General features: G+C 50.7%; 1 protein-coding gene across 1 annotated transcript; it reads right to left on the bottom strand.

The window, feature by feature from the left end:
* Window positions 1–7,447: 7,447 nt before the first annotated feature.
* DUSP9 (dual specificity phosphatase 9) lies at window positions 7,448–11,129 on the bottom strand. The gene is made up of 3 exons (XM_040265527.1): window positions 10,763–11,129; window positions 9,149–9,598; window positions 7,448–8,988 (listed from the first exon to the last, which is right to left on the bottom strand). The coding sequence occupies exons 1-3, from the start codon at window positions 11,127–11,129 to the stop codon at window positions 8,663–8,665; spliced, it is 1,143 nt and encodes a 380-aa protein (XP_040121461.1). The 3' UTR covers window positions 7,448–8,662.
* Window positions 11,130–12,922: the final 1,793 nt, after the last annotated feature.

The following is a 12,922-nucleotide window of genomic DNA, read 5'->3' as shown; positions in this document are numbered from 1 at the left end:
ACTTATATGAGATATTCAGCACTTTATTATAAAATGAGCTTTGTGTTAGATGACTTTGTCAAATTGTAGGCTAATATTAGTGTTCTGAGCACGTCGAAGCTAAGCTATGATGTTTGGTAGGTTAGGTGTATTAAATGCATTTTTGACTTAGGATATTTTCAGCTTATGATGAGTTTATTGGGATGTAACCCCATTGGAAATTGAGGAAGATCTGTATTTACAGTTTACATCATCTCAATCTAATTCCAGAACATTTTCATCATCCCAGAGGAAAATGCTGTACCCGTTAGTGGTAACTCTCCACTTTCCCTTCCCCAGCCCCTGGCAACAACTGATTTACTTTCTATCCTTTCTGTCTCTGTGGATTTGCTTGCTCAGATATTTTACATAAATGGAATCCTAACATGTGGCTCTTTGTGTCTGGCTTATTTCACTAAGCATAACGATTTCAAAGTTCATCCAGGTTGCAACATGTATCAGTACTTCATTTATTTTTATAGGTGAACAATGTTCCATTGTATGGATAGATCATGTTCTTTTTTTTTTTTTTTGATCATGTTCTATTTATCCATGGGTCCACTGATGGACATTTGAGTTGTTTACACCTTTTAGCTATTGTGAATAATGCTGCTATGATCATTTCTGTGCAAGCTTTTGTGTGGACATACATTTTCAGGTGCCTTATTCGATAGATTTCACCAGTGAAGACTTCTGGAGTTGGATTTTCTTTGTGGGAAGAGTTTCAATATTTCAACTTATTTGCTTGTCATAAGCCTATTGAGATTTTCCATTTCATTTAAAGTCAGTTTTGGTCATTTGTGTCTTTGTCCATTTCATCTGAACTGTCTTAATTTGTTGGCACAACGTTTGCCTTATAATTGTTAACATTTTTTAGTTCAGTAGTAATGTCCCTCTTTTCATTCTAGACCTTTGTAACCTATTTTTTTTTTTTGCTCACTGCGTGGTCTAGGTTCCCCAACCAGGGACTGAACCTGAGCCTATGGCAGTGAAAGCACCGAGTCCTAACCACTGGACTACCAGGGAATTCCGAGGTAATCTTTTTTTCTTGATCAGTCTAGGTAAGATCAACTGTGTTGGTCTTTTTATAAAACCAATTTTTGTTTTCACTGATTTTCTGTAGTTTTCCTATTTTCTAATTCATTTCTGTACTTATCTTACCTCTGCTTGTTTCAGATTTAGTTTGCTTTTTTTTTCTAGTTTATTAAGATTTATCATTTGGCCATTGATTTGAGACTTTTTGTTGTGGTTGGTATAGGCATTTAAAGCTCTAAATTTCTCTTGTAAACAATATATATTCAATAGTTGAATCTTGTTTTTTTGAATCTCTGATTTTTGATTGGGTTGTTTAGACTATGAATATTTAATGTAGTGATTGATATGGCTGAATTTACATTTGCCATTTTGCTATTGGTTTCTCTGTATCTTCTGTCTTTTTGTTGCTCTCTTCCTCCTAGACTGCCTTCGTTTGTGTTAAATGTTTTTTAGTGTACCTTTTTTCTTCTGTTGATTTTTAACTATATGCTTTTGAATTGCAGTTGCAGTACAATATATATCTTAAGTAATTACAATCTACTTCATATTAATACTCATTTAATTTTGGTGAAATGTATAGACTTTTCTCTAACGTAGCTCCATTCCTGCCTTCCTCTTTTGTGTTATTAATGTCATATATATATTACATCTATATAGATTATCATAGAAACTCAACATGACAGTGTTATAGCTATTGCTTTATATCAATACAATCTTACTTTTTTTGAAGAAGTTAGGAGAAGAAATGAGGAAAAAGAAGAGAGACATTTGTATTAACCCAGATATTAATCATTTTGGCTCCTCTTCATTTCTTCTTGTGAATTCAACTTACTAACTGGTGTCAGCCTGAAGGACTTTTTTTAGTATTTCTTGTAAAGAAGTATAGTAGCAATGAATTCTCCCAGTCTTTGTTTATCAGGAAATGTCTTTTTTTAACCTTCAATTTTTTAAGGGATCGTTTTGCTAGATACAGAATTTTTGATGGATACTCTTCTTTCAACTCTTTGATTATGTCAGTTCACTGTCTTTTAGCCTCCATTATTTTTGATGAGTAGTTAACTGTTAATTTTATTATGGTTTTCTTCTACATGGGTCATTTTTCTCCTATTCCTTTCAAAATTGTCTTGGCTTTCAACAGTTTGACTGTAAAGTGTCTATGACTATCTCTTTATATTATTTGGGGTCCATTGAACTTCTTGGATCTGATGAACATTTCTCATAAAATTTTGGAAGTTTTGGTCTTGTTTCTTCAAATACTTATTCTGATCCTGTTCTTCAAAACCCCCCAATACACATATTTTAGAATGTTTGATATTGTTCCAGAGGTGTCTGAAGTGCTATCATTTTTCTCTCCATTCTCCAGATTGTATAGTGTATATTAATATTGTTGATCTATTTTCAAGGTCAGTAGTAATTTCTTATGACATCTTGAACCTACTCTTGAATACTTCTAAAGAAGTTGTCATTTCAGTTATTGCACTCTTTGAAGCTATTTTCATTTAGTTATCATTTCTTAATTTGTGTATCCATATTGAGAATCTCTATTTGTTGATTTGTTGTCGTCATCATACTTTCCTTTAACTCTTTAACCGTGGCTTCTTTTAGTACTTTGAACCTATGTATAATATGTGCTTTGAAGTTTTCATCTGCTAATTCTAACATTTGGAAACACTCAGAGACAGTTTCTGTTGACTTCTTTCCCTAATGTGGATCATACTTTATTGTTTCTTTGCATGTTATACAATTCTTTTGTTGAAAATTGAACTTTTTAACAAATATTTATTTCTTTGGCTGTGCTGGGTCTTAATTGTGGCATGTGGGATCTTTAGTTGTGTGATGTAGTTCTCTGACTAGGGATGGAGCCTGAGACCCCAGCATTGGGAGTGTGGAGACTCAGCCACTGGACAACAAGGGAAGTCCCCCCAAATTGAACATTTTAGACAATAGTTTCCATCAACTCTGGATTATGATATTCCCTTTAGCCCTAGAATTAGTTTCCAGTGTGTGTGTGTGAACTTGTTTCTTTGTTGTGTAGCTTTTTTGCACTGAGTCTGTGAAACTGTACTGTCTCCCACCCCCACCTGCAGTGTGCAGTCAGTGGTGTCTCTGTTGAGTTTAAAAAAAAAAAAACGGTTTAAAATGTAAGCCTGGTTTTCTAGGGCCTGCCGCATATCTGTCCAGCTTAGTGGCCAGTCAATGATTAGTCAGAAACTATGTTGAAAGATCTCAGGCCACTAAGGCTTGTGTGCTTTGATGAATCTGTGTGTGGGAAGGGGAGTTCTTTCAACGTTCAGGTTATTTTCAGGCCTTCCCAGGGTTTTCTTTCCCCTGACGCCTTTGAATCTCCTCCATACATGTGTATAGCCTCAGTGTAGTCAGAAAAGCATGATTAGATCGGGACCTCTCCATTCTCCAACTAGTCAGGAACACACTTGCCCCAACCACATTCACAACCCATCTAGTAGAGCTTTGTTACCCTTCCCTGTTGGTCTGCCCCTGAGAAGTTTATTTCCATTGACAGTGTCCCTGGGTGTGGATATTCCCCACCAAATTGACTTAGCCCCCTTCAAACCTAGGCAGAGAAGCTGCCGGTTTTCATGAGCTGCCTTGTACTGGTAGAACCTCCATGACAAACTGAGCTGGGAAGGATAGGAGCAGCTCTAGGCCAGAATGCCACAGATTCCCAAAGTTCAACTTCTCATTTTACTATATACCTTTGGTTGAGTTCTAGATCATAAAGGTATTTGTCAGCTTTGTCCAGCTTTATTTTTTTTTTTTTGAGGTTATTTGTTGATATCCTCCTTTGGCCATAGCTAGAAGTCCTGACTTTTCAATCTTTTCCTTTTCTGTCCTATCATTTAGATGTACCAGTTTTTTAATTTTTATTTTTGTGTATTCTTCTTCTTATTATTTTTTTTGGCTGGGCTGCATGGCATGGGGGATCTTAGTTCCCCATCCAGGAATTGAGCCTATGCCCCCTGCAGTGGAAGCATGGAGTCTCCACCACTGCACCACCATGGAAGTCTCTAGATGTCCCTCCTACAAACTGCTTATGGGTGGATTTTTAAAAATCTTGTCTTCAATTGAAGAATTTAGTCAATTTTGTTTAGTGATGTTTGGCCTAATTTCTAAAATCTTATTTTATGCTTTCTACTTATTCCAATGTTTCTATTTCTTTATTTTCCTCTTTTGACTTTTGAATTGAGATTTTTCTCCTTGTTATTATATGACATTTTCCTCTACTAGTTTGAAAATAGTATACTCTATTTATATTCTTTTAGTAATTACTCTAGAAAACCTAGCATGCATATTTGTCTTAACGAAGCTTAAAGTTAATACTCATATGGCCATGAAGGAATAACATGGTCCAGAATTTCCCTCCCTCCATACATGACTAGAAAACTTGGTAGATATATGAATCAACCATTTTAAGGTGGTGAAGACCTGGTGGTACCAGAGAGAAAGGAAACAAATGAGGTGAACTCCACCACCAAGACTTTCTGACTGAGAGAGAAGAAGCATAAAAATGTAATCTGTAATGATAAAGAATCAGCCAATCAAAACAGACCCAGGGAATTTCCAGTCTCTTATCTGGCATGTGAGGAGCCTGGGAGTCATCACTTGATGCCAACAACAAGAAAATGTTGAACAAACTGAAAAACCAACAACTGTTTTTAGATCCATTAGAAAACAGAGGTCAAATGGCAAAGTATTGCTCACAAAACTGAAGAAACAGATAGGTGGATACAGAAAATCACAATTTACCAGAGCAGAAACTTGTGAGTGGGTACAGTGTTGGGTTAGGAAAACCTGAGCTTTAACTAATGATTTGCTGGAGGCTAGTGTGGAGAAATCCCATGGAAAATCCCATGGACGCAGGAGCCTGGTGGGCTGCAGTCCATGGGGTCACTAAGAGTTGGACACGACTGAGCGACTTCACTTTCACTTTTCACTTTTCACTTTCATGCATTGGAGAAGGAAATGGCAACTCACTCCAGTGTTCTTGCCCGGAGAATCCCAGGGACAGGGGAGCCTGGTGGGCTGCTGTCTATGGGGTCGCACAGAGTTGGATACGACTGAAGCGACTTAGCAGCAGCAGCAGCAGCAGTGTGGAGAAGTATGAGAGTTAAAAACTGCAGGGAGCCTATTCTTAGGGAGGCTCTCACCTCCTACACTTCTGTGAGTTTTACCTCTAGGAGCCCCATCAGATTCTCACAGTGAATACTGGAGAACAATCTCATGTTTCTGGTTGGGGGAGGGGGGAAAGTTGACACTTTGAAATACAGCATAGCATTTTGTTCTTAACAAAGCCTGCTCTGAAGACAAACCATTATACCAGAATCTGACCTATTGGGGTTTTATTAGAGTCTAAGGGACTTGGGGGAAGGGAAATATCCAACTTCAGCCCCCTCTAGCCATCCTAGCCCACCTTGGAGAGGGGGGAACTGATAAGCACTTGCGAAGGTCACAAACCAGAAGCACAGGCTCACCAAAAGACTGAGAGCTAACCACTGGACTACAGAACGCTTCCCCTCCCACCATACTTTACCACTAGTAAGTAAAGACCTCCTTACTGCAGCTCCTTTACCCAGTACATCATGCCTGACTTTCAACCAAAAAATTGCAAGGCACACTAACGGGCAAAACCCTCCACAGTTTGAAGAGATAGAGCAAGCATCAGAACCAGACTCAGATATGGCAGGGATGTTGGAATTACCAGACCAGTCATTTCAAATACTATGATAAATATGCTAAGGGCTCTGATGGTGAAGCAGATATCATGGAAGAACTTGGGCATAATTAGCTACAAGGGAGGATGGGAGTTTAAGTTTCCGGTTGGGAACCACGATTCCCCATGAACCTTTGGAGATTTACTTCTAAAAGGGGGAAGGTCAGAAATCCAACATAGATTTCACTGAGCTAAAATTGAGGTGTGGGCAGAGTTGCATTCCTTGAAGAGTCTCAAGGAAAGAATCAGTTGTCTTGCCTTTTCCACCTTCTAGAGACCACCCACATTCCTTGCCTGGGGGCCCCTTCATCTTTCTTCAAAGCCAGCAGTGTCGTATCTTGGAATCTCTCTGACTCTGACCTCTTTTCTATCATCGCATCTCATCTCACTCTCCTGTGGCCCTCTTTCCCTTATAAAGATGCATTTAGGGCCAACCTGGGTAATCCAGGACAATCTCCCCATCTCAAGATCCGTGACTTAATCACATCTGCAGAGTCCCTTTTTGCCATATGCACAGGATTCCAGGATTCTTATGAGGCCATCTTGGGGTGGGGGGCAGGATACTGTGCTGAAGACACCTGTTGAGAGCACAGCACCGCCCTTCAAAAGTCCTGGCTTTATGTGTGGGCCCAGGAGGTATCTCCCATCTCATGACTGGTGTCTGGCAGGCCATGGAAAGGTGTCCCAGGAGAAAGGATGGGCTCTGGCTCTTGGGTGTAGATGCCCCTGAGTCAGGTGCTGGCCCCAGAGCTGACTCACTTCTCTGGACTCAAGTATCATTCCTGATCTTGGAGGCTTTCTCTTATTTCCCTACCAGCTCAGCCATTCATGCAAACAGGTTTTTAGGTTCATTCTACATTTTAGAGGTTCTGGACCAGGAGGGTGGCTCTGGACATGTAGGCCACATTGCCCATAAAGTGTCCAGTGCCTTCTCACACTGTGCTTGTTTCTGCCCACCCTCCAGCTCCCTTCCACTTCCTGCCGTGTCTCTGTCACCGGGAATTGTGACTTTAGAATGGGTGCTCCAGCTCCAGTGTGCAGAAGGCCCTGGAGGAGGCCAGAGAGGAGCAAGGCCCTGCTGTTGCTTCAGGTGATCCAGTGGCCTCCACATGCTCCCCCGGCCCCCAGCCCCGGCCTCTGGAGTCCCAACTCCACCCTGTGTCAGCCAAAGGGCTGCACGCTGGGACGGGCAGTCTTCTCACATCCCTCATCAGCTTGGGTCTTCCTGTGGCTCCATCTCCTTGCCCTGGGGGCTTGGGTTTGACTCTGCACTGAGTCTCGGGGCTCAAGTGCCCACCCCTCACGGTCACACCTGGGTCCTTGCTCCCCCCGTCTGTTTGCCACCCCGGGGACCTGACGTCATTTGCTGCATCACCAGATCTCAGTGCCTCCCTCCCACTCTGGGAAGCTGACTGTGAGCAGGAGGCCTCTGAGTTGCAGCTGCATGCTAGTCTGCAGCCTGTGTCCTAGTCCCAAGCCACGGGGCACGGAGTTGGAGTTCAATGACTTGTGAGTACAGGAGGGGTTCAGCCAGAGGCTGGGCAGTGTGGGTGCTGGATGGCACATGACAGTGGTGATGGGGTATGGTGAGAGTCCCCCGTGCACTCCCTTCCCCAGGCCTCCCTCCCCACCTTCCCCCCCAGACTCTCCAAGGTGCTCAGGATCTCAACAGAAACCATTTATTGAGGACCAATTAAAGAAAGCAACCGCGCTGTGGATTCCCCAGGGTGAGATGGCCTTGCCACGGGGACTGCTGGTCCTGGGCTGGGTCTGTGGGCCAGGAGAGTGTGTGCGTGCAAGTGTTGATACATGGACACACAGACATACATGCACACAGGCTGCTCATCAGGGAGTTGTACTGCAATGAATGACCGTGTGTGTGTGTGTGTGTGTGTGTGTGTGTGTGTGTGTGAAGCTTGGCCCTTTCCCCACCCCCCAATGCAAACAGGGCCGCGTGGGACCCACAGCAGCAAATTCCAGGCTGTCTTCTCCCCTTCCCCCACCCAGCTCTTGCTTAAACCCCATCTCCTCTGGCGGCAGTCTGACCACCCTCAGTCACAAAGAGCCCCAGTGATCCTGTCAAGACATCTGGGGGAAGAGGGGAAAAAAAAAAGCATCTTTTCAAATGTCAAGTGGATAAACAGTCAGGGCGCCAGATGTGAGGCTGGGAACCTGCCCAACGGCTCCTGGCGAGGAGCGCACCCAGACGCAGATGGTCCCCGTGGCTGTGGGGTGGCTGCTGAGTCTCCAAGGTCATGTCCCCTGGGTGTTCCCCCACCCGATGCCCCCATCCCAAGAGGCCTCAGGCCCCTGTGGAAGAGCGGCAGGTGACTATGCTGGTGGTGGTGGTGGCCCAGCTGTGTGGCAACAGGGATGGGGCTGGGAGCAGGTCCCTGTGGCCATAAGAGGCCCATGCCCTTCCTGAACGGGAGACCCCAGGGAGGCTCGGGAGTTGGCCGAGCACACATCTCCTGGGCTCTGGGAACTGGCAGCCACCTGGAATCATCCCTCGGAATGGGAATCCACCCCCTAAATCCAACCACCCCCCACAAAAGAAAAGTAACAGTCGTAGAACAGGCAGGTTCTGGAGCGGGCTTCCGCCCCAAAGCGGCACGGGTCAGGCCGGTGGCCCTAGGCCTGGCCCGTAGGCACGTTTAATAGGATTCCTCGTGGATGTTTCCAGTGGGTAGGACAGGGCTGTCCCCACCGCCACCCTGAAGGGGGTCCCCAGCCTCTGCCTCGTCCCACAGCCCCGAATGAGGTATTGTGCTCTCCCCCCACCTCCCCCCCCACCCCCGCTTAGGCCAAGCCCCCTCTGCCCTCCTCCCCAGCACGTGGGTGGCTGGGCTGGGCACACCCGCTGGAGGGTGCCCTGGGGCCCTATGTGCCGTCCAGCTCGAAGACGCCATCGCTGGTCGGGGTGGTGAAGAAAGAGGGGGGATCGGAGGCGGCCGACTCCTGCCCCCCGCTGCCCCTCTCCCGGGCACGGTGCTCTTCCAGCTGCAGGGTGCGCTCGAAATCCAGCAGCTGCCCCATGAAGCTGAAGTTGGGCGAGATGTTGGACTTCTTCCTCTTGACCAGATCGTAGGCATCGTTGAGCGAGAGGTGCAGCTTCTGCATGAGGTAGGCCACGGTGACAGTGACGGACCGGCTGACACCCGCCAGACAGTGAACGAGCACCCCGCAGTTCTGCGACAAGGCCTCGTCTAGTGGGGGCAGATGGGGGCCCCGTGTGAGATGGCCCATCGCAGGGATCGCATCCTCGGAGCCGCCCGGCCCCAACAGGGCCATCCTGGGCTGGGTCCAGGGGGAAGGCCGGCCTGGAGTGGGGCTGAGGAAGGAGTGGGGAGGGCGGAGTGGACTCACCAATGAACGCGATGGCCTCCGGAAAGAATTGGGACAAGTTCTGGCTCCAGTGGTCTGAGATGGGGATCTGCTTGTAGTGAAAGTCGCCATTCTTCTCAAAGAGGTTGGGGAGGTTGGGGGTGACATTGAGGATGTAGCGGATGCCCAGCTTGGCCAAGCTCTCCACGTTCGCTGAATCACGGGCGCTGCCCAGGTAGAGGTTGGGCAAGATCTGGACGGGGAAGGATGGCAGCAGCCCCGCTGGGGGGGGCGTGCTGCCCTCCAACTCCAGGCCGCAGCTCATGGCATCACGGTCAGGCTCGGAATCCGCATCAGAGCAGTCGGAGCCCAGGCACAGGCCCCCCAGCCCCACCACTGGGCTGGGCAGTGGGGCCATGCTCGGGCCCCCCCGGCGGTCGAGGCTGGTCTCACAGAGGTGAGGGCACTCGGCCTGAAATCTGCTGAAGCCACCTGGGAGAGGGGATGAGACGAGGGGCCCATTGAGGTGGCCTCTTGGGCAGCTAAGTGCCCTGGCTGGGGTTAGGGATGCAATCCTAGATCCTTCTGATGCCTGAAGAGGTGTGTGGGCAGATGTACCCAAGGGGCACTCAGGAGTGAGCAGCCTTGACCTACATGGTGTCCCAAGTGGTGTGCTTAGTCCTGGAGCCGGTCCTTTGGACGGCAAGCCAAAGAGGATCTCACATCCCTGGGGCCAAGCCAAGGCAGGCGTGAGGGCTCAGCACATAGTGCCAGCCTTGGGAAGGACAGCAGGCATCAGTTAAAGACGAGGAAAAGTTCAGATGTGAGTTGTCTGCCTGGGTGATTCCCAAGATCAGGGGCCAGGGCACAGACACATCTGTGCGCTCTTCAGAGAGCCCGGGAGAGAGTGTAGCGTGCCACCTGGATGGTCCCAAGGTGCTCAGAAGGGAACATCTCCATCTCCAAATAACTACTATTTTCCCCCGGCTGGGGGGCCAGGGGGCGGCGCTAGAAATCCAACATGTTCTATATTTCTATATCCCTGTGCATTCAGAATTGAGCAAGGGACGACAGTCCAATGACCCTCCTCAATGGGGAGAGGGGTCTAGGTTCCTGGAAATCCTGTCTCTATCCTGGATCTCTGAGGTGGAGGGTGTGTTTGGCTTGGCAAGGAGCCAACACGCCTGTGTCTGTCCATGCCTCCCCCAGCCCTGCGCTGACCATGGCAGGGGGAGGGGAATCGGGGGAGGTCTCTGCCATTGCAATTTCTCTCCCTGTCTCCCCTCCCCCCCCCCCCGTCTTCCCCTCCCCCTTCCAGACCCTTCGGTGAGCTAGGGGGATTTGTCCTGGGGCTCCAGCCTCCTTTATCCATGGCTGAGCAGCTGGGGGAGGGGGCGATAGGGACCTGCTGGGGTTCTCGGAGTGTACTCTGAGCCAGGTCAGATCAGATTCTCCCATTTTCCAGGCTCAAAAACTGGGGCTCCCAAGAGTGAAGGGCTTCCCCAAGGTCATGCTCAGAGGAGGACAGACTCTCATCTCCACTTTGGACCACAGGAGGTCGGATTCGGCTGGCCCTCCGAAGGTGCGGTCCTGCACTCCCTGGGCAGGGGTCCTCCCTAGACGGGTGCCCGCCCGCCGCCCAACACCAGTACCTACCCTGTAGGTAGTAGGCCAGGTAGCCTTCCTCCCGAAGCTTCTGCAGCAGAGTGCCCAGCACTGAGTCGGCTTCCCACTCCTCGGCCTCGGCCTCGGCGCGCCGGTGCCGGCCCCCGCCCTGGTCGTACAGGAGCACCGGGGCGGGGGGTGCTGGCTGCAGTGGCGGCCCCGGTAGTAGCGCTCGCACCGACAGGCTCCCCCGCCGCAGGCGGCGCAGCAGCAGCGCGGGCAGGGCCACGCTCAGCGCCCCGCCGATGCGCGCTGACTCGTAAAGCTCGCGGCTGCGGCAGTCGAGCAGCAGCAGCCGCGGGCGCGGGGGCGACAGCTCCCGGCGCAGCCACAGGCACGAGCGGCCCAGACCCTCCATGGCTTCGCGGCTCCCAGCACGTCGGGCTTCCGGAGCTGCGGAGAGAAGGAAGGCACGAGACGTGAGCCCGCGATCTGCGCGCCCAGAAACAGGGTGCCTAGGGTCTCGCTGGGGAGTCCCTCTATCGCCGAATCTTCTCCTGCCTCTCCCACGGCATGCCCAAAGGCACCCCCGTGCGCACAAAGAAAAACGCCCCAGGCAGCCACTCGAGTGCCCCACTGGAGAAGGGAAATGCGAGAGGTGCCCCAGCCAAGGAAGGCTGAGCATCCGACGGCCCCCTTTGAGAGCCGCTAGGGTCCCTCCTGGCCCCTCGGAGGGGCTCAGGCCCCTTCCTGCGTCTCTCACGCCCGCGATCACTCCCCGCTTTCCAGCTTCCGACTGGAGGGGGGACCGCGTGCGGGGGGGTGGGGAGGCGGCGGGGAGAGGGGCTCTAGGCTGAGATCATCCCCACGGCCCGCCGGGGCCGAGGAGATAAAGGCGGTGCCCAGGCGCTGGCCCTCTGCAGGCGGGACCTCTCGGGGCTGCCCGACTCCACCCGGAGAAAACAAAAGGAGAGACCTGGAGCGTGATCCCGCGGCGAGCAATCGCTCGCCGATGTCCTGGACACAGCCACCGCGGCTCGAGGGGCGTCGTTCCTGGGCTGGGTTGCCCCAGCCCCGGCCACTGGGAAGAGGGAAGGATGGCAGAAAGAGCGCGCCGCACGTGGAGACAAGTCCACCGCCGCCTGCGCGCACCGGCAGCTTCCTGGCACTGCAACCCAGCTTCCCACCTTGGAAGCAAGTTGCCTTTGGACGTGGAGTTGCCTTTGGAGGGGCGGGGCGGCGGGGGCGGGCTCAGGGGGGCCAGCCAGCCAACGGGTGCCCTCGAAAGCCGGTGAGTGGGCCCCCGCAAGTGGCCCGCTGGGCCGGGGCTTCCACCCAAGCGGGACAGGGCCAGGGGCAGAGGCCAAGGGCAGGTCAGGGGCCCAGCAGGGGACCAGCTGCAGCTCCCCTGGCCGGCGCCAGCCAGGCCCCTGGAGGCAGGGGGAGGGGTGTGTACAAGAGCCCTGTGCCACGGCCCCAGAGGCTACCTCCAGCCAGGCTCACTTGGGGTGCCCCTGGACCATCTCGTCCTGGGACTCGACTTTAGTGGCTTCATCCATATAACAGGCTCATCACCACGGCTGCCAGGGAAATGGTGGAGGGGAAAAGGAAGCAGAACCACAAATCCACTGCTGCCTTCTGGCCAGCACTCGGCCCAGGGCTAGCTGGAAGGCTGGGCAGGCAAAGGGCAGCTTTGGGGCACCCCAGTAGCTTCACTGGCATGAGCCAGGCCAAAGACTCCAAGAGCCCTGCCCTACTGATCCTGGGAGTCAGCCTGGCTTCTCGGGCTGCCTCCTCCCTAGTCAAGAGTCAAGGCATTTCTACCTAAACGTCTTTCACTTCTGTACTGTCCCCTCCGCCCCCTGTGCTGGCCCAGGTCGCCATCAGAGCTTTCAAAGCCCTCTCACCATCTCCAGGCCTATTGGCCTCAACTCCCCTCAGCCCTGCCCTGCAGCAAAGGCCCCACGGTGGCCTCCAGAACCTTCTGTGGACACAAGACGATGAACCGTCAGGACACACTTGGGCCCTTGCTTGCAAGGCACTCCCAGGCCAGCAGGACAGGTCAGTAATAAACCGAGGGATGGAATGAGAGAATACCAGGTGTGATAAATGCTGAGACAACGAAATTAGGTGGTGGAGCTTCTGAAAAGTCTGGTCTATGTCCCTGCCACATTTTTTTTTTTCCTTAAAGCCCTAAAGCAAATAGGCCAG

The sequence above is a fragment of the Oryx dammah genome, unplaced genomic scaffold, assembly GCF_014754425.2.
Source record: "Oryx dammah isolate SB20612 unplaced genomic scaffold, SCBI_Odam_1.1 HiC_scaffold_23, whole genome shotgun sequence".
NCBI classification, from domain to species: domain Eukaryota; kingdom Metazoa; phylum Chordata; class Mammalia; order Artiodactyla; family Bovidae; genus Oryx; species Oryx dammah.
Note: the sequence above shows the minus strand (reverse complement) of the source record. Positions and strands in the feature narration are given on the sequence as shown.

Bases quoted from the DNA above. Each gene is read 5' to 3' on its own strand.
- DUSP9 (XM_040265527.1), bottom strand. From the start codon at position 11,129: ATGGAGGGTCTGGGCCGCTCGTGCCTGTGGCTGCGCCGGGAGCTGTCG. The intron at 9,599-10,762 runs GTAGGTACTGGT...CCCCTCTCCCAG, and splicing joins CCTGGCCTACTACCTACAGG to GTGGCTTCAGCAGATTTCAG. The intron at 8,989-9,148 runs GTGAGTCCACTC...TGCCCCCACTAG, and splicing joins GGAGGCCATCGCGTTCATTG to ACGAGGCCTTGTCGCAGAAC.